General features: G+C 43.9%; 1 protein-coding gene across 1 annotated transcript in view; it reads left to right on the top strand.

Annotated features, from left to right (window-relative positions):
- KPNA6 (karyopherin subunit alpha 6) overlaps positions 1-18,045 on the top strand; it is a 40,843-nt gene extending 22,798 nt beyond the window's left edge. The window contains exons 2-14 of the mRNA XM_079777416.1: positions 2,225-2,358; positions 3,797-3,889; positions 4,297-4,396; positions 5,272-5,366; positions 6,067-6,198; positions 8,800-8,888; positions 9,563-9,662; positions 9,969-10,132; positions 10,303-10,381; positions 12,153-12,278; positions 12,580-12,707; positions 14,999-15,177; positions 15,993-18,045. Coding sequence (XP_079633542.1) covers positions 2,225-2,358; positions 3,797-3,889; positions 4,297-4,396; positions 5,272-5,366; positions 6,067-6,198; positions 8,800-8,888; positions 9,563-9,662; positions 9,969-10,132; positions 10,303-10,381; positions 12,153-12,278; positions 12,580-12,707; positions 14,999-15,177; positions 15,993-16,180 — 1,607 coding nt within the window. The 3' untranslated portion in view covers positions 16,181-18,045. The remainder of the gene's footprint in view (positions 1-2,224; positions 2,359-3,796; positions 3,890-4,296; positions 4,397-5,271; positions 5,367-6,066; positions 6,199-8,799; positions 8,889-9,562; positions 9,663-9,968; positions 10,133-10,302; positions 10,382-12,152; positions 12,279-12,579; positions 12,708-14,998; positions 15,178-15,992) is intronic.
- The last annotated feature ends 3,546 nt before the right edge of the window (positions 18,046-21,591 follow it).

Here is a 21,591-nt window from a genome sequence, read left to right as displayed (position 1 = left end):
TTTTATCTTCCTTTTGTAAAGTTGTATGAGTTCCTTATATAATTTGGATATTAACCCTTTATCAGATATATCATTGCCAAATATATTCTCCCATACATTGGGCTCCCTTTTTGTTTTTTTGATGGTTTCTTTTGCTGTACAGAAGCTTTTTATTTTGGTGTAGTCCCATTTGTTTATTTTCTCCTTAGTTTCTTTTACCCTTAAAACTAGACTTTTTAAAAAATATTTTTTTATTGATTTCAGAGAAGAAGGGAGAGGAAGAGAGAGATAGAAACATCATTGATGGGCTGCCTTCTGCACGTTGGACCGAGGCCGCAGCCCAGGCATGTACCCTTGACCAGAATCGAACCTGGGACCCTTTGGTCTGCAGGCCGACACTATCCACTGAGCCAAACCAGCTAGGGCTAAACTAGACGTTTTTAAATCAACACTGTTTTTACTTGAAAGAATGACTGACAGAAAAACTCATTATTCACACTTAAGTATTGGGCAGACATTTTCTTAAAATGCAAGAAGTAAGTCAGGCTCCAGCCAATTTGGCTCAGTGGATAGAGCTTTGGCCTGTGTAATGAAGGATCCTGAGTTCGATTCTGGTCAAGGGCACATACCTTGGTTGCAGACTACTTCCTGGCCTGGGCCCTGGTTGGGGTGTGTGCAAGAGGCAACCAATTGATGTGTTTCTCTCCACATAGATATTTCTCTCAGTCTTTCCTCTCCCATTCTCTCTAAAAATCAGTGGAAAAATATCCTCAGGTGAGGATTTAAAAAGAAAAAAAAAAAAAGAAGCCAGTATTTGTTGCCAATGATAAAATTTTAGCTTTCAAGCAAAAAAATAATTTGAGAAAACTTGTACCTACCACCTAAGCTTAACAACTTTCCAAGAGGTTTGTAATAGAATGAAATGGGGGGTGGGGGAAGTCGGGAGTGGAAGACCAGCATAAAAATGGTTACATTATGATATATTTATGCAGTGAAATAATGTAACAAGAAAAATGAATGAAATACAGCTCCATAAAAAAAGGTGAGCCCTGGCCCTGGTTGGTTTGGCTCAGTGGATAGAGCGTTGGCCTGTGGACTGAAGGGTCCCAGGTTCGATTCCAGCCAAGGGCACATGCCTGGGTTGCGGGATCGATCCCCAGTAGGGGGCATGCAGGAGGCAGCCAATCGATTCTCTCTCATCATTGATGTTTCTATCTCTCCTTCTCCCTTCCTCTCTAAAATCAATAAAATATATTTAAAAAAAAAAAAAGAGTGAGCCCTGGCCTGTGTGACTCAGTTGGTTGGAGTGTTGTCCTGTGCAATCTCGGCATATCGGGATGACAGTAACCAACTGAGCTACCCAGCCAGTGCCCAGACATATTAATAATATTCTAGTTCTTAGATTGGTGGTGGGTTTACAGATTCTCATTGTATTATTTTGTTTGGTAACAACATTGTTTCTTTTTGTATGTATCAAATATTACAGATTAATTTTAAAATTGAGTCCTTTTTAAACAATACATGGTATTCCACTGAATTTGTGTATACTATAATTATTTCATCTGGCTAGGTTAAATATATTTGAGTTTATTGGGCAAGTCATATAACTGTTTCTCATCATGGAGGTGATCATAGCTTATGAGCATTTACCATATTATGTTCTAAGAAGTACTTCACATGTATTAACCTATTTTTCTCTCTCTTTTTTTTATTTGATTTGAACATTGATTTTTTTGTTCTGTTTATTTATGAATTCATTGGTTGATTCTTATGACTGAGGATCAAACCCACAACCTTGGCATATTGGGCTGACACTCTAACCAACTGAACTGCCCGGCAAGGGCACTTTTCTAACAACTCTATGAAGTAGGAACTATTATGTCCCTGTTTTAAAGATAAGATCCTACAGCATAGAGGTTAAAGCAACTTATTGAAGGTTTGCACAGTTAAAAAGCAAAGAGCCGGAATTTGAACCCTCACAAAATGCCTCTAGGGCCTACACATTTAACTATTATGTTTATATCAATTGCTATAATTACACTTAATTTAACCAGCTTATTATGATTAAAGGAAACTGTGTTGGTGGTGGTAGAGGTGTCAAGTGTGGTTAATGAGATTATTGTGCTTCCTTGAGAAAGTGTGGTTTCCCTGAGTAAGGGCGGGTGGGTAGAGACAGGAGCCCAGGGAAAAGGAAATGTCTTCTTAAGAGCCTTTGCCAATGTGTTTGTATCTTCTCTTCTTCTAGAGACCATGGCAAGCCCAGGGAAAGACAATTATCGAATGAAGAGCTATAAGAACAATGCCCTAAACCCTGAGGAAATGAGGCGGAGAAGAGAGGAAGAGGGCATTCAGCTTCGGAAGCAGAAGCGGGAGCAACAAGTGGGTTAACCCAAGTATTCTTTATTTTTCAAATTTATTCTTTTATGTGTGTTTTGAGAGAGAGAGAGAGAGAAACATCAATTTGTTCCACTTATATTTTTTTATTTCAGAGAGGAGGGGAGAGGGAGATAGAAATATCAATGATGAGAGACAGTCATTGATCCGGCTACCTCCTGTGCGCCCCACACTGGGAATCAAGCCCGGAACCTGGGCATATGCCATGACTGGGAATTGAACCATGACCTCCTGGTTCCTAGGTCAACACTCATCCACTGAGCCATGCTGGCCGGGCTCCCCAAGGATATTTTTTTCCATTGATTTTTTTTTTTTAAGAGAGAGATTAGAAGGGAGGGACAGGAAAGAGAGAAAGATCTGGGTTGGCAGATGGAGGGCACTCTTGATATTCTGGAGCCACACACCTCCGACCCTGTACCGACCGCGTCGTCAAAGGGGGACAGTGCTGTTTTAAGAGAGAGACACATCAATTGGTTGCCTCCTGCACACGCCCCAACTGGGGCCAGGGATCGAACCTGCAACACAGGTACATGCCCTTAATCATGATTGAAGGGTGACCCTTTGGTACTCTAACCACTGGACTACACCTACTAGGATCATTGGTTGATTCTTATGTCATGTCTGGGGATCAAACCCACAACCTTGGAATATTGGGACAACACTCTTACCAACTGAGCTATCTGGCCAGGGCCCAGAGTATTCTTAAACATATTGTTCAGAGAAAGGATCCAGCTGCCATGAAGTTTCCTTTGTTGTAAAGAAATGTTGGAAGCTTTGAGAAAGAGAAAAATCAATCCCTTATTCTTTTTTCATAATTTAGAATAACTTAGTAGCATCATTTCTGTCTTCAATATAACATTTTGGTTCTAGCCCCTTATTTATTGCCTTCTCTCTTCTTTACCCTAAAGTCAGTGTTAGGCCTGGCCTTCAAGCCTAGCTCCAAGCCTGACCTTTAAGAGGTTCATCCACTATTCTGGGCTGCCTCATTTCTCTTTCCTGGGTCCATTCTTTGTAAGTCTCCTTAGGACTAAGAGTATATTAATACCTCATCATTTATGCTCTTTCACACACCCACTAAATTGGTGCCTTGCCCAAACCTATACGTAGTCACCTAACCTGCTTTTGCCTACCCTCTTGCTTTTACCATTATTCCTTCAAAGCCTTTGTACTCTTCACCTTTTATACAAAGGGCATTAGAATCTTTAAAGATTTTTTTTGCTTATAAAAATGAAAATAGTTAGATAAAATAGAAAGTAAAGCTCTTGAATATCTTTCTATGTCAGTATGTTAAACTTGGCATTTTCTCAACTATGCTAGCATTTCCTTGACAGTTTTGCCATAATTTAACATTAGGTTATTCTTTGTTGATATGGTTTTTGTTTCAGTGAATAATCTTACCACCATCTCTTCTCTTCACTTGCAGCTATTTAAACGGAGAAATGTGGAGATGATTAATGAAGAAGCTGCTATGTTCGATAGTCTCCTCATGGACTCCTACGTGAGCTCTACCACTGGGGTAAGGCCCTTGCTTCAGGCAGGCCTGGGAAGTACCTGCTTCTACAGAACAGAAATTGGGCAGTTCACATCATCTAGTAGTTTTGCTCACAACCATGCAAAGCTCTTCCTTCCACGGGCCCTTTTGAAGTTGGTCAGCTTTAAGAGACAACAAGGATTTATCTCTGATAGAGACACCTTAGGAAACACTTAAAGGAAGCCATCAGTTGCCTCAAAAGTTAGGAATTATTTTTCAAATGTCCTGACTTGAAGCAGCCATGGATTAAACCAGCGCATTCTCCTGAGCCTGTCTGTTATGCTGTCCTCTTGCCCTCAACTCTTTACAAAGTAGGATGCCACACAGGATTATGTGCTCATGTCTGACTCTAGTGTTGGTTTGCAAAGCCTTGAACCTGTTTTATATTCTAGGAGAGTGTGATCACAAGAGAGATGGTAGAGATGCTCTTTTCTGATGACTCTGACCTGCAGTTAGCAACCACACAGAAATTCCGGAAACTGCTCTCTAAAGGTACAAAGCCTGGCCCTCCCCCATAGAGACCACCTACATGATTTAGTGTCTTGTTTCTTCTCACTGACCTCATCAACCTACCCACCTTCACTCATTCTGCTTTGGTGTTTAGATAAGCCAGGCACATTTTTACCTTTGTGCTGGCTATTCCTTCTACCTGATACCCTCTACTTGACATATCTGTGTGACAACTCCCTCACTTCTGTGAATCACATCCTACCTTCTCGATGAAGCCTACCCTGATATCCTATTTAAAATTATAGGCTATCTCCCAACCCTTGGCATTTTTAATCTTTTTACCTGGCCCAACCTATTCTTTTTTTCCTCGTTATATTTATTATCTTCTATCAATAGAATCTCTCTCCTCACTAGTATGTAAGCTCTGTGAGAACAGAGACTTTTGGTTTTGTCCTCAGTATCTAGAACTGTGTCGGGCACATTGTTCATGCTCAGTAAAAATGTGATAGTAAAAATACTTCTTGTCAGAGTGTATTAAGCAGCTCTCCCAAGAAAGGAATTCTGGTCTTAGAAGGAAAATGTGTAGACGAGGGTTGGTCATCCCTTGAGCTTTCTTCTCTTCTCTTCCTTCCTTCCTTACTTGCTTAGGTAAGTAAGGTTACATACTTGCTTAGGTTCAATAAGCCAAAGGTGAGTATACTTAAATTAGGATAGGCTTTACTCTTTAGCATCCCAGCTGCTTCATACAGTTCAGAGATGACCAACTGTTGTTAAAAAACCACCTCACCCAAAAGGAGTTTAAGCATGCTTATAAGGATGGTCAGGAGTATCTAGGAAGGATGGTGAGTTGACCCCAGTGGATGCATCAGCCAAAGCCTATCCTGAATTTTCCTCTTCTTCCTTTCTCCCTCTTCCAGAGCCTAGCCCTCCAATAGATGAAGTTATCAACACACCAGGAGTGGTGGATCGGTTTGTGGAGTTTCTGAAGAGGAATGAGAATTGTACATTACAGGTGAGATCTGGGATGGAATGGTATCAGATGAAAGCCCTCCTTCAAAGAAATTGCAGTGGGATGTTTCTATAGACACATCTCTTAGGAAATAGACAAGTAATGTGAGGAAATATTTAAGAGAAGCTATCTGTTGCTCAGAAGTCTTAGCCTCAAATAAGAGACCCCAGATCTCTTCTCTAAAATAATCTCAAAGAAAAGATACCAGAATATTTCGGATTGTTCATTTATAAATCAGAGGTTCTAGTTCGCTTCCACATTACCTGTGTGACCTGAGGCAAATTATTTAGCCTCTGGATTTTTCTTCTCAGAAATGGTTGGTGAGTCAATCTGTTGGAACTTGCTAGAAACTTGGCTGAAAGGGACTTTGAGAGATCCAGCACACTTTAATCCTAGTTTCAGTAATAAAGAAAGTGAAGCTTGGGAAATAAAAAAATGATTTGCTAAAGGACTAATTGGTGCTGTGGTAGTGCAGGTCAGGACCTGGACCACTGAGGCCCACTTCTGGCTTCCCATTCTGTTATGTCACTGCCAATACCTCTTCCTACCATTTAAAGGGGGAGTGGAAAAGGCCTGTGTTTTGATTTATTTATTTATTTATTTTTTTTAGTCAGGAACAAGAGGCTTACTGCCTGAGCAAGCTGGTAGGCATGGCTGCCCTGTCAGGAATGACTTCTCAATAATGGTTTAATCTCACTTTCAGTTTGAAGCTGCCTGGGCTCTAACGAACATTGCCTCTGGAACCTCTCAGCAGACCAAAATTGTCATTGAAGCAGGGGCTGTCCCCATTTTTATAGAGCTGCTTAACTCGGACTTTGAGGATGTACAGGAACAGGTAATGCTCAGATTTGGCTTAATTCTTTTTTAAAAAAAGATATTTTTAATTGATTTTTTTTTTAGAGAAGGGAAGTGGGAAGGGGGGGGACGGGCGGCAGAAACATCTATGTGAAAGCAAAACATCAATCAGCTGCCTCTTGCTGCCCCCTACCAGGGATTGAGCCAGAAACCCCAGTGGAAATCGAGCTGGCAACCTTTTGGTGCCCTGGACAATGCCCAACAGAGCAACCCACCAGCCAAGGCTGGCTTAATTCTTGATAGTACTTGTGGTATAATACAAAATATATTTGGTCTTTGCCTCCAGTTCTGGCAAAAAGCTCCTAAAATCCTTCACATTTTCTGAGTGACAGTAGTGTCTTTTGTTATTTATAACTAGAGGCTGGTGCACGCATTTGTGCATGGGTGGGGTCCCTCCCCACCACTCAGGGCCGGCTGGCCAGCCAGGGACAGGGACTGCGGGAGGTTGGCTGTGGGAGTGCACTGACCACTAGGGGGCAGCTCCTGTGTTGAGCGTCTGCCCCCTGGTGGTCAGTGCGTGTCATAGTGACCAGTCATAATGGTTGCTTAGGCTTTTATATACATAGACTAGAGGCCCGGTGCACGAAATTCATCCACAGGGGGTTTGTCCCTCAGCCCAGACTGCACCCTCTCCAATCTGCGATCCCTCTCACAATCCAAGACTGCTGGCTCCCAACTGCTCACCTGCCTGCCTTCCTAATTGCCCCTAACCGCTTCTGCCTGCCAAGCCTGATCACCCCCTAATTACTCCCCTGCCAGCCTGACTGATGCCTAACTGCTCCCCTGCCAGCCTGATTGCCCCTAACTGCCTAACTGCCCTCCCCTGCAGGCCTGGTCATCCCTAACTGCCCTCCCCTGCAGGCCTGGTCCCCCCCAACTGCCCTCCCCTGCAGGCCTGGTCCCCCCAATTGCTCTCCCCTGCAGGCCTGGGTCCCCCCCCAACTTCCCTCCTCTGCCGGCCTGGTCACCCCTAACTGCCCTCCCCTGCAGGCTTGATTGCCCCCAACTGCCCTCCCTTGCAGGCCTGGTCCCTCCCAACTGCCCTCCCCTGCTGGCCATCTTGTGTCCACATGGGGGCAGCCATCTTGTGTGTTGGAGTAATGGTCAATTTGCATATTACTCTTTTATTAGATAGGATAGAGGCCTGGTGCACGGGTGAGGGCCGGTTGGTTTGCCCTGAAGAGTGTCCTGGATCAAGGTGGGGGTTCCCTTGGGGTGTGGGGCGACCTGGGCGAGGGGCCTGTGGTGGTTTGCAGGCCGGCCACGCCCCCCAGTGACCCAAGCAGAGGCTCTGCTATCTGGGATTTATTTATCTTCTATAATTGAAACTTTGTAGCCTTGAGCGGAGGCCAGGGCCGGCCAGGAAGCTTGGCTTCCTCCATCGCCAGGGAAACCCAATCCTCCTGCTCTCTTCATGGCTGTAGCCATCTTGGTTGGGTTAATTTGCATACTCGCTCCTGATTGGCTTGTGGGTGTAGCGGAGGTGCGGTCAATTTGCATGTTTCTCTTTTATTAGTGTAGATGAGCCCTTTTGGAACATACCTGAGTCTATGCTAATGAGATGGTTCAGGGTGTGGCTCTTTAATCTCAGGATTGGGAGGGAGGGGTGGCTGGTCATCAGAATTACCAAACATAGGATTAGAGGGTGGGAATTCTTAGCCCCAACTCCCAAAACCTTCCCCACCCATCCACCCCAACCTCCCCAGGAAGGTTAGGAGAGCTAGAGATTGGGTTATAAAAACTCTTGAACAGTGATTATTTAGAGAGCACCCAGATTGGTGAACACATCAATATGCTGGGAAGATGGGAAGCCTGGAGAGGGCATGGATTTGACATCAGAGGTGGTAGTGGAGAAAAGATACCCCGTACCCATTTCTCAGTACCTACAGATCATAGAGATAAAGACACAACTTCCATTTCTTCCACTGGATATTTCCTGGTTGGCTAGAAGTAGAGAGTGGTACTGGGATTTTTCCCCCCTCCATTAACAGTAAGGTAGGTCCTGTGAGAATACAAGAGTGCACCTTTTCAATCACTTTGGCCTTTTGTAGGGGGTGGGGCTAGAAAGGTCTTGGTTAGGCTTCTCTGGCTGCAATACAGGGTCAGCCTGTCTTTGCCACTAAGCCAGGAACTCTCAGAATAAAGGCCCTCATAGAGCAAGTGCTCATAAAAGACACCAAAAGGGCCCTGGCTGGGTTGGAGCATCATCCAATATGCCAAAAGGTTGTGGGTTTGATTCCTAGTCAGGGCACATACTTAGGTTGCGGGTTCAATCCCAGTTAGGGTGTGTAAGGGAGGCAACCAGTCCATATTTATCTCTCATATCGGTGTTTCTTCCTCTCTAAAAAATTTTTTTTTAGTCAATTAAAAATACATCCTTGTGTGAGTATGAAACAAACAAACAAAACTACATTAAAAAAAAAAAAGAGTCAACAGAGATGGCACCTGAGCTTATTTAGTGTGTCTTGGCCTTGATATGGTTTTCATCTGATTATTGGTGGGTACTCTATGGTTGTAAGTATAAAGTATGCAAAGAAACCACTAGGCTCTGTGGATGACAGTTTCATCATCCCCTTTTCAGGCAGTCTGGGCACTGGGAAACATAGCTGGAGACAGTTCCGTCTGCCGAGATTACGTCTTGAACTGTTCCATCCTTAATCCTTTGTTAACGTGAGTAATTACTGATCACCTGCACCTGAGACATCTGTAGGGCAGCCTTATGGTAGTTCTTTTGGGGGAACTTACCTCAAGATGGTATGTAAATATAAAAAGTACATTTTGATTGCCAAAGTAAAAAGTATCATTAAGAGCATGAAGATTGTGTTGCTGGTCTGCGCCAAGGCGGATCTTGCGCTTCCACACTTCATGGCACCATGAAATCTTATGTCGGTCATACCTGCCTCATTTTTGAGCCAGGAAGAGAAGCAGGATTAGCTCATCTTGGAAAATCCAGCCTTCTCTGCAGAATACATTGATTTGCTATGGGTTTATGCATCGAGTCATTGGAAAGCTCTGTTGTAAATCTCAGGTCAGAGTCCCCATGAAAGGTCATCTGGATCCTTTCCCCTTCCCTCACGCTAACCCTTAAAGTAGAGCTACATTACATTTAAACCAAAATAAATGGATGAACTGTTCTTCAGAGATCACAATCTCATATCATAATCCTCTGAGCATGCAGGTTGGCCTCCCAGCACAAACAGGCTATTACCTTAGGTCTATGGGTAAGAAGAAACTGTGGCTGCTAGAGTCTTAAGGATCTGATTGATTTGCTCCTGGGGTCCATTGGCAACAACCCTATGCCAAGGACATCATTGCTCAGGATCTGGCTTTTCTTTTTCTTTCAGGCTCCTTACAAAATCCACACGATTGACAATGACACGGAATGCAGTCTGGGCCCTGTCAAACCTCTGCCGAGGGAAGAACCCACCTCCAGAGTTTGCAATGGTGAGAGAGTGTCTTACTGGTTCCTGAGGGATAGTAGGTTCCTTCAAGTGGATGAATTTTTATGTGGGAGTTTTCAAGTCTTTGGAGAACTCCTGTGAGTCTCTCAATCCATGGGAGACTGAAAAAGGCCATTGTCACTGAAATAGGTAATCTTGTGTGTATGGATGGGAAAGTGAAAAGATGGCTTAATGTTGTAGGGATGTCCAGGGCATAGCAGTACTTGTAGAGGCGGGGACAGCAGTGTTAGTAGTGGTAGAGCTGATGTAACTATCCCCCTGTGAGTCCCTCTCACTCTGCTTCCAACAGGTCTCCCCTTGTTTGCCTGTGCTGTCTCGCCTACTCTTCAGCAGTGACTCAGATTTGCTGGCAGATGCTTGCTGGGCCCTTTCTTATTTGTCTGATGGCCCCAATGAGAAGATCCAGGCAGTCATAGACTCTGGAGTCTGCAGGAGATTGGTAGAGCTTCTAATGTGAGTGGTCTCAGAAAGGGTACAGATTCCCTAACCTTTTCCAAGCTCAGACTAAAGAACTGCTGCCCTCTCCCAAGATCTGGAGCCATGAGAGTGCTGTCAGGCTTGGTGGTCAGCAGGGCTGAGTACTATGTACTGTCCTTCACTCACCAGTTCTCCCTCCTCTGCAGGCATAATGATTACAAAGTGGCTTCTCCTGCCCTGAGAGCTGTGGGTAACATCGTCACTGGGGATGATATCCAAACCCAGGTAAGGAAGAAGAGAGCTGCCTGTGGACAAAGCTGATGGGAGGCAGCATAGACTAGGAGAGAAAGCATGGGCTTGGGTGAAAATTTCCAACTCTGCCACTTGCTATATGATCACGGGCAACTTGGTTACCTTCATTTTTTTTCTATAAATGGGAAGCAAATTATCATTCATTCTGTGCTTTTGAAGGAACATTAAATTAACCTAACTCAGTACCTGGGACATTGGAAGCTAATTGTTAACAGTTTTTGAGTTCTGTTCCTTTCGAGATATTAAAAGCTATGAAACCTTGCCCCTACTTCATAGACCTTAGGATCCTATATAGGGACACTACCTCCTGTTAATCTAGACAATGAGGGCACAGTAAACAGGTTCTCTTCTGTTCAAAGGTTAGAGATCTGGGTATTCTTTGAGTCTTGAGTAGTGGGCATAATTCTGTGGGATTCTTGACAGTTTTTTATAGGTGATCAAACCCACACTCATTTTCTAGGCCATTCTTATGTGTGCGTGTGTAAGCAAATATTCATACATAAAATTTACTGGTGTCATTAAGTACATTCACATTGTTATTCAACCATCATCACCATCCATTTTCACAATCTATAATAATAAAAGCATAATATGCTAATTAGACCAGATGTCCTTCCAGACGAAGCCAGGGCTGCGAGGGAAGCTGGGGAAGCCCGGGTCCCGGGTCCCGGGTGCCTGCCGGCAGCTGGAGGGAAGCCCAGATCCCAGGTACCAGAGGGAAGCTGGTGCCGGCAGCCAGGGGAAGGAAGTCCTACTCTTGCACGAATTTCGTGCATCGGGCCTCTAGTTTTTTCATAATTTCAAACTGAAACTCTGTACCCATTAAATAATAACTCCCTGTTTCCTCCTCCCCCCCACCCCCTGGTAACCACAATACTACTTTCTTTGTGAGTTTGACTACTCTAGGTACCTCATATAAGTGGAACCATATATATTTGTCCTTTTGTGTCACCTTATTTCACTTAGCATAATGTCTTTGAGGTTCATTCATATTATAGCATGTGTCAGACCTTCATTGTTCTTTATGTGTAAGTAATATTGAATTGTATGCATACACCACATTTTGTTTATGCATTTTATGCATCTGTTGATAGACACTTGGGTTGTTTTCACCTTTTGGCTATTGTGAGTAATACTGCATTGAACATTGGTGTTTAAGTTATCTGTTTGAGTCTCTACTTTCAGTTCTTTTGGATATGTATCCAGAAGTGGAATTATTGGATCATATGATAAATTTATGTGTAATATTTTAAGGAACCACCATAGGGTTTTGCACAGTGGCCATACCAGTTTACATTCCCACCCTCAAAGTACCAGGTTCCAGTTTTATCCATATCCTTATCAACACTTGTATTTTCTGGGGTTTTTTTTATAGTAGTCATCCTCGTAAGTGTAAAGTGGTATCTCATTGTGGTTTTGATTTGCGTTTACTAATGATTAGTGATGTTTGGCATCTTTTTATCTGCTTTTTGGCCATCTATATATCTTCTTTGGAGAAATGTCTATTCAAATCCTTTGCCCATTTTTAAAATTGGGTTGTTTGTTTCTTCGTTGTTGAATTGTAGAAATTCTTTATATATTCTTGTTATTAACTCTTACCAGTTATATGTTTTGCATATATTTTTCTCTCATTCTGTGATTTGCCTATCCACTCTATTGATGGTATCTTCTGATGCATAAAAGGTTTAAGTTTTGATTGAGTCCATTTATCTAATTTTTGTTGCCTATGCTTTTGGTGTTCTAGGTCATTCTCAACTGTTCAGCACTCCCTTGCCTCCTCCACTTGCTGAGCAGCCCCAAGGAGTCAATTCGGAAAGAAGCTTGCTGGACTATTTCAAATATCACTGCTGGCAACAGGGCTCAAATACAGGTGAAACAAGCAGGAGGGAAGTCAGGGGGTGGGTATGTCAGGTGGGAAGGCAGGGGGACATGAGAGGTTGTAGAATATTTGCTTCTAGAAGAATTTTGTTTCCTTTTAGAAATTAGGGTCAAAGATTCTGTGTAGTGGAAGCCAGATTCCCCTGTAGTCTCTCATCTATATAACAAGAACAAAGGAAGACTCCCAGGAAGGGAAGAGGTCTAAATCTTAGCTGATTTGTGGGCTGCATTTGATTTCTCTTCTTGAAGTGACTTACTTTCTCCTTCCCATCCCCACCCCAATGCTCTCTCAGGCTGTCATAGATACAAACATCTTCCCTGTGCTGATCGAAATTCTTCAGAAAGCAGAGTTCCGTACAAGGAAAGAGGCAGCCTGGGCTATCACCAATGCCACATCTGGAGGAACCCCTGAGCAGATCAGGTATCATGTTTTTCCCCCCTTGTCTGGAGTGATATGTATACTCTCCTTCTTAATATATATATTTTTTAAATATATTTTATTGATTTTTTTACAGAGAGGAAGGGAGCGGAATAGAGAGTTAGAAACATTGATTGGAGAGAAACATCAATCAGCTGCCTCTTGCACACCTCCTATTGGGGATGTGCCCACAACCAAGGTGCATGCCCTTGACCGGAATCGAACCTGGGACCTTTCAGTCCGCAGGCCGATGCTCCATCCACTGAGCCAAAACAGTTAGGGCTTATTATATTTTTATTGATTTCAGAGAGGAAGGGAGAGAGAGATAGAAACATCAATGATGAGAGAGAATCATTGATTGGCTGCCTCCTACATGCCCCATACTATGGATCAAGGCTGCAACCCAGGCATGTGCCCTGACCAGGAGTGGAACCAGTAACCTCTTGGTGCATGGGTTGATGCTCAAACACTGAACTGGCAAGGCAGCTTCAGTAGGTTCTAACTGATAAAATGCTAGAGTGGCACTGGAGTCTGGAATAGATAACTATAGACCATGTACCTCTTTTCTCTCCTGGAGAACGGAAATCTTTGATACAGACATCTTTCTCCTACCTCATTCTCCAGTGCAGTAGGTTTGTTTATACCAGCATCACCACAAATAAGTGAATAATGATGTTATGATGGCTACAATGTCACTAGGTGATAAGAATTTTTATGCTCCATTATAATTTTTATGGGACCATCATATAGTCTGTCATTGACCAAAATTTTGTTTTGCTGTGCATGACTGTATACATAAAGCTTTAGGAGTAAAGGGATAGCCATTAAGTTAATCTTTGAAGGATAAATACAGGGTTGTAAAAGGCCTTTAGGATTGGAAAAACATAAGTACAAGAACCAGAAACTTGGAGACCTTTACATGTTTGACTGGAATGTAGAGTACTTAGAAGGGAATGATGGGAAGCGGAGCTAGAAGAGGAGTGTAGGAGCCAATTGTAGAGGGTCTATATTGTCATGCCTGTAGAGCTTGTACTGTGCAAACTTTTAAGCAGAGAAATGATGTGTTCAGAGTGGTAATATTACAGCAAGGAGATAGTAGAGATGAGGAGAAAGAATCATGGTAGCCTTTCACATGGCAATGAACTAGACCAGCAATTTTCAACTGGTGTGCCACAATAATTTTTAAAACATGCGGTACTATGCCTGGCCGTGTGACTCAGTGGTTAAACGTCGACCTATAAACCCAGAGGTCACAGTTTGATTCCTCATCAGGGCACATGCCTGGATTGCGGGCTCGATCTCCAGTGTGGGGTGTGATCAATGATTCTCTCTCATTATTGATGTTTCTCTCTCTCTCTCTCTCTTTCTCTCTCTCTTCCTTTCTCTCTAAAAATCAGTTTAAAATCTTTTTAAAAGTGTTAAAAAACAACATGAAGTACCTGACTATTTAGTCAAGGGCACTGACCTCTTTTTCCCTTAGATTGTCAAATAAAATTGACAACAGCCAATACAACAATAGCTGTCTGGTGTGGATGAATCAAAATTATGCCTTTTATTTTTGTCAGTTAGGCAAAAATTATATTTTTGGTGTGCCACAGAATTTTAGTAATTAATTCATGTGTGGGAAAGGTTGAAAATCGCTGAACTAGACCATTAGCATTGGGAAGGTAGAGAGATTGAGATAAAGGATGGATGGTTATAAAGACTCAGTAAGGCCCTGACCGGTGTGGCTCAGTGGATAGAGCGTCGGCCTGCGGACTCGGGGGTCCCAGGTTCGATTCCGGTCAAGGGCATGTACCTTGGTTGTGGGCACATCCCCAGTGGGGCGTGTGCAGGAGGCAGCTGATGGATGTTTCTCTCTCATTGATGTTTCTAGCTCTCTCTCCCTCTCCCTTCCTCTCTGTAAAAAACCAATAAAAAAAATATATATTTTTTTTAAAAAGGCTCAGTAAGAGTGGATTGCTTAGCATGTTGACATGCATGAAGGAGACCCATAGGCATCATAGTACCTGCCTAAGCACCTCCCTTGCCTGCATTTTTTTTTTTTTTTTTTAGCTAAAGTACAGGTTTATTACAGAAAAGCTCCCTGCTGCAGGGAGAGGACCCGAGCGGATTGCCAGGGCAGTTCCTTTTCCTAAGAGTTAATATATGACCCGCTAACTTCCCGTTGGTTGGTTAGAAAAATTCGGCCCTAGCAACATCCTTATATTTTAAACTTCAAGGTTCCCACTCATTTCTCCCCTCCCTCCTGGCCCTGCATTAATTTTAGAACTTGCCTGGTCTCTGGTCCTCAGGTACCTGGTATCACTGGGTTGCATCAAACCCCTTTGTGACTTGCTGACTGTAATGGATTCAAAGATTGTTCAAGTGGCCCTCAATGGACTGGAGAATATCCTTCGGCTTGGAGAGCAAGAGAGCAAGCGCAGTGGCTCAGGAGTAAATCCCTACTGTGGCCTCATCGAAGAAGCCTATGGTATGTGTGCTTTCCCAACATTATCTCTGACTTAAGTAGAGAGGTTATAGTTCAGAGTCTCGGGATTGTAGGCCTCCAAAGTAGTACACATATGTGAGGGTGTATGTTTTAGAGTCATCATTGAATGCAAGGTTCTATCCCATCAGTTCCTTCTTCCTCTCAGGGGCAGTAGCTCTACCCAGATGGGCTCTACCCAGCAAGTAAGTATGATACAGATGCAAAAAGAAAGCTCCAGAATTGATCATAGAACCAGGCACTGGAAGGCATATTTTTAGCCGAGCTTATAGTAAGTTCAAGCAAGAGTACAAGATGGACTCATCTCAGAGATTCAGAGAAGTAATTAAAAGCAGAATCAGGCCCTAGCTGGTTTGGCTCAGTGGAAGAGCGTCAGCCTGCGGACCAAAGAGGCCCAGGTTCGATTCTGGTCAAGGGCACATGCCTGGATTGTGGGCTCGATCCCCAGTAGGGGACGTGCAGGAGGCAGCTGATCAATGATTCTCTCTCATCATTGATGTTTCTATATCTCCCTCTCCCTTCCTCTCTGAAATCAATAAAAATATATTTTAAAAAATAATAATTTAAAAAAATAAAAGCGGAATCAGGACTAGAACCTCTGATTTATAACTGACATATGGTATTTTTCCTTTGGGATTATGTAGTTTGGGAGGGAAATCTTGGCTTTCCTCTTTCAGGTCAAAAAAATAAAGATTCGATCATATTACTTGTATTTATAAACAGCAACATACCTCAGGGAAGGAAAAATAGAAAAGCACTTATGAAAGTTGACTCTCCCTCCTTCCTTGTTACCACCATAGGCTTGGATAAAATTGAGTTTCTCCAGAGCCACGAGAACCAGGACATCTACCAGAAGGCCTTCGACCTCATTGAGCACTACTTCGGTGTAGAAGATGATGATAGCAGCCTGGCTCCCCAAGTGGATGAAACGCAACAGCAGTTCATCTTCCAACAGCCTGAGGCCCCCATGGAGGGCTTCCAGCTATAATGTCTGCCTCCGGGGAGGGGATGGGATGGGAAGCACCACCTACCAGCGGAAAAGCAGCCCTCTGGTGGACGGGAAACCAGCCCCCGCCACCAGCCACCACACACCTCTGCTGCCCTGGAAACTGTGCTCTTGACCTGCTCCACCCCCTTCCCTTTGAGGGAGCACCCTCTGGACAGACAGAACCATCTGAGGCTCATATTTGGGTTTTGTGACAAGAAGGGGACGTGTTGGGTTTTTCTTCCTTACACTCTATTTTGGCTGCACATATGTCTTTAACCCAGGAGCCCAGGGTAGACAAAGGAGGACTGAGGTAATCAATTTTGCACCTTTTTTATGTTTATTTTTTCTTTAGTAGTGACTTCCTTCCCTTTTATCTTCCTTTATTCTTCCCAGTTCTCTGCCCTGATTTGTGTAACTCTTATCTTGGGTACTTGAGCAGATGGAATATTCCAGAAGTCGGGGGTGGGAGGGGAGGAGAGAAATCCCAAAAAAGTATTCTTGCTCTGACAGAATATTAATCTTGTATGCTTGGATTGAGTTATTTAATTTTTTTCTTTTGCACATTTTTCTTGTATTAAGGTTGCTCTTTCCAAGAACCATGAGTTCCTGGTTTTAGGAATCCCAGCTGCCAGCATTGTCTGGGACTAGAGGCTGAGCGGGAGGTCGCCATAAGACAAGGCCCTTCCCCCCTCTCTCTAATCTCTGCCCAGACCTCTTTAGTTTGGGAGATCCCCCTCACTCTCCTGGGTAACTGCACCAGTGGGAGTGGAGGGGAGGAGCACAGGCCTTTCAGACGGGGCTTCCCATGTGTCGCTACTGATCCCATGTTTCCTACCCACCTTCCAATGGTGCGACCCAACTTCATTTGTTTACTTGAAAATTCCCCTCGGAGTTGATTGAACCTCTGAGGTAGCTGTATTTTCTCCTAAGCACGAGACGGGGGGCTGTGATCCTTCCTTTCTCCTGAGGAGAAAGTCCTTGCTCTGGTGACCCATACGTTGCAGAGGAGGTTGGAGTGAGAGTGTCATGTATTGGGATAGCCAGGAATCCCTGCCTTTGGCCTTTCTTCCTCTTCCATAGTTGGATCATGTATATTTTATTTCCAAAGGAGAGAATGTCAAAAAGTTCTGTATTTTTTTATATTCTATATATTAGGTAGGTCAATCTTAATTGGTCTTGAGAGGAAGAACTGTAATTTCTGTTAGTAGGGTACTGTGAGGAAGACCAAAAAGAAATGTGGAAGCTTCCTCACTCGGGAGGCCTGAGCTTGGTCCTTTTCTTCTCTGCTTGGATTCTGGGCCACCACCAGGGACCAACCCTTAGCTCTGGAACCTTTATGTAGCATGTCAGCTTGGTCTGATTGTCCCAGTACCTGAAGGAAGCAAGGATGACCCCAGGGTGTGGGTGTGGTGAAGTATAACACTCTAATCTTTACTATGAGCATCCTGCTTACATCAGAAAACCCAGAAAGCATCCGCCTTCTTAGATTTGGTCTCAAAAGACCCTTGTTCACATAAGTTATCACTCATGGCTGACTCTCCAGTTATCACTAACTTAGCAGCCTCAGGACTTTTGTGAGAGTTATCGATATCTTCCCTGTTTGGGATCCTTGTACCTGGTTTGGGTTTTGCCCTTCCTTGTGACAATTATAACCCTAGTATCTTTTTTTCTTTTCTCTTTGAATAAAGCTAGTGCAGTGCCACAATGGCTTGCCTATGCTTTGGTGGATTATAAATGAGAGCAAAGCCCAGTTGTTGGGGATGGGGTGGAGGAAGTTGTCGGGTAAGTAAATATAGAGCAACTTTGAGAAGGCACAGTCTGCACTGCCCCTGCTTTCCTGCCATGGTCAGTCAGAGGTGCCCAGCTCTAAGCTGTATTTTCCCTTCCCCAGAAACAGTGCCATTCTTGCTTCCATTCCTACACATCTCTGGCTCAGGTGAAATCCATGCCCCTCTGCTTACAGGTCTAAGGTTCAGGTGCTCACTGTCAGCCTTGAATTTGCCCTCATTCTAGTTTGAGATCCAACTCCACAGCCATTTTCTGAGAAAGGTGGTTTGAGGCTATCGCTTATCACTAAAAAGTGTGTCAGATGCTACTCTTCAGCTTAGGAATGATGACTCAACCCCCAGTCTCCCAGGTAGGCAAAAGGCAGGACCTTTTCCACCTGGCCTGCTGACTCCATTGCAAACTACAGTTCAAAGAAAAACTCCACTCTCACCCCTACCCCCCATCCTTGTCCAAAGGGGAAAGAAAGCACTTTAGTAGGATCTACTTTGTACATCTTAAGCAATAGTTAAGTCCCTGACATTGGGACCAAATTCTTACTGTGAGACATACACATCTTGCTTTTCCCAACTATTCCTCCAAAATCTACTTTCCCTTCAGATCTGGGCCCTGTACCAGATGGAAGACTTGGTCCTCTGGCTGCTGCTTAAAGCCAGTTTTCTTCAAAGGCTGACGTCTCCCAGGGCACAACATGAGGACAGATTTCTCATCAGATAAAAGTGGCCTCTAGGAGCTTTCCTTTGTTAGTGTCTTCCTCAGACCATGTTTTCCCATGATCTTCCTCTGACCCCTCTTAGTCAACAGGTGAAGTTCTTCCAGCCGCAGAGGCAGTGTTTCTTTTGTGTTTCTCCTCTCCTTTGGCCATCTTGGGAAGCAAAATAATATTTCTTTAACCCAGACTTGACAGCCACTCTTCATGGACAGCTCCCATCTGGACTCCCGACCCTGGCCTAGGTGAGGTCAAAGGCTTTCAGGTAGATTTCTGAATGGATGTTGCAGGGATGGAGGGACGGCCAGGCTGCTATAGGGAGTAGCCTGGTAAGACATGTTTTGGAATCTTCATATGTTGACACATGACTGGTATGTCCACTTTAAGATCTCTGGTGGGTGGAGGTATCTAGGTGTGGATTAAGGGGATAAGGAGCCTCTTTCTTAGCTAAAGTATTCAAATACTGTTTTGAACAGTGCCAGCTATTCTTTATTGCCAGTCCCTCTTCATCTTCCAGCACTAGCAGGGCCTCTTGTCCTAGAAGCCTGCCCACATTTCTAAGGTCTCCCCAGTGACTCCCTGGCCTTGATGTTGGCTGCACCTTCTGAGAGAACCACATGGGTTCCACCTCAGCTGGCCAGCCTGGTTACTTGGGTCATTGAGTACCAATGGCCCTTCCAAGGAGCAGGCGTTAATGACTTCCGCTTTCAGGAGCCCTTGGTGTTCCCCATTACCTAGGACCCTTAGGTCTACCTCCTTCTACTTATTCTCCTTGCTCTGGAAGCTACTTTCCAGAAGCCCAATTTTTTGGAGCTGAACTGCACAGATTAGAGCTGCTACTATAATTAGTCAAGGAAGAGCAAAAGAAGGCTCTCAGGCACAGACTTTTTCTCTCAAGCCAAACCAGCTGAAAAGGAAAAGCGGTATACAGAATGAAATGGATTTCCATTTTCGTGTCTGCCTGCCTTCCCCTACATCCTAGAGTTACTACTGCTTCTAGCATACTAGGAGGGAAGATGAATGCCTGGCAGTACTTCCCTCCCCATTCCACATACCCCTCTTTCAATGCCTCAGCTCAGATGTTGCGGCTACATCTCCTCTCCCGAGACTCACTCAGCTTGGTGTCCCATCATCTTGGGTATTCCTCTGTAGATTTGTCTTGTGGGCTCAGATTCTGGATTCTCAATTGAAGGCAGGAAGCCAGATTCTCCAGGTCCCTATGGGCCCGACAGGGACCTGTAGGATAAACAGGCTGGCTGGGGACCTCAGGAATGTGTGTGACTGCCTGCCTCCTTGGCAGGCTGGGGAAGGGTGCAAGGCTCAATGCACTGAACCACAGGAAAATGCTCATAACCAGTCGCTACATCTTTCTACAAGTGAGTGTGAGACTGAGAAATTGCTCAGAGTCGGTTTCTTCCGTAGCCGTTTTAGGATTCTAGACCAATCTTGTCCAGTATTTTTTCTGTGTCTTAACTTTTGGATTCTTTGTTAAACCAACAAGCTGAGATTTTGACCCTGTGGGGATTCATGTCACAGGCACTAGCTGCTCTTTGGCCCAGGCCTTCATAAATGATTCAGTAATCCTTTTGTCTATCCTCCAGCCCCAGATTAAGACCGTAGCAAGGGAAGAATTTGAGGTCAGCACCAACCAAGTCTGAATTAAAGCTGTTATATTTCCTTTGGGGGCATTTTGCCTCAGGCCTGGGCTATTTGCAGCATTAAATTTTGGGATTAACACCACAGGAGAAAGGTTTGTGTAGTGTTATAAAGGTTTGTGTAGTGTATAGTTTGGGCCTACCTCGCTATTTCTGGGCCAGCCATGCTGATATCCATGTTAGAACATACCTGAACCCCTCTAAATGCTAGAGCCCTGCTCCCCTGTGTAGGTCAGATTTTCAGCCCCTGGGTTTTAGGACAGAACATCCTGCCATTCCCTGGGGGTAGTGAAGGAAGTCAAATCTCAGATCCTGAGACTGACTGGGAACCTCTGGCTCAGAGGATGGCCTTAGAGAGAGAGTCCACCTCTGCGAGAACCCTCAAGCCCTGTAGTTGGGTATTGACTCTCAGCCAACTTTTGTGGGAACTGCCTTTGAATGAGCCACTACAGAAGCGAGGTGGTGTGAGGTCCCAGCCACCCAAGACAAACCAGATGTCTCTCAAAAGCAGCTTGGGTTCCCAGTACAGACCCTGCAAAGGTGAATCGAACCCTTTTTCTCATTGGGTTTCCTTTCCAAGTTCATTTGCTTTCATTTTCCAAGAACTGTAAACTCTGGCTATTTTCTATGTTCTCAGGGCCCCTGGGTAGACAACAAAGCTTGATTTCAGAGCAGACATAGGCCAAGAAACCATAGCATTGAGTGTGCTGAGTCCAGACAAATAATATTTATATACACATCCAAATTTGAAGAGAAAATGTATTTCTTTAGGTTTCAAACACTGTAATAGAAATAAAGCAAAAATAAAAACCTGTTGCAAAGTTCCAAATTGTCTTCTTTGGGATTCTTCTAGACTGGATTCTTATGATGTGAAGGGGGAGAACGTGTTTAAACCCGTGACTTAACAGTGGAATTAAGAATTGGTAACAGCCTACTCCTGCTATAAAGATTTTTTAAAAGTCAGCTTTATTGAAATATAATTGACCTGCAATAAATGGCACATATTTAAAATGTACAATTTGATAGGTTTTGACATATATGTAACGATGAAAGCATCACATCAATGAAGATAGTGAACATATCCATCATCTCTAGGAGTTTCTGTATGCCCCTCAGGAATCCTTCTCATCCAACCCCCAGCAACCACTGATCTGCATTCTGTCACTATAACTTAGTTGAGCCCATTAACGTCATACAGTTCACTGATTACTTGCTTTGGCTTAGATCAATTCCTAAAGCAAAGATTATAGACAAGCAGCCAA

Source organism: Cnephaeus nilssonii (genome assembly GCF_951640355.1).
Source record: "Cnephaeus nilssonii genome assembly, chromosome: 7".
NCBI classification, from domain to species: Eukaryota; Metazoa; Chordata; class Mammalia; order Chiroptera; family Vespertilionidae; genus Cnephaeus; species Cnephaeus nilssonii.
Note: the sequence above shows the minus strand (reverse complement) of the source record. Positions and strands in the feature narration are given on the sequence as shown.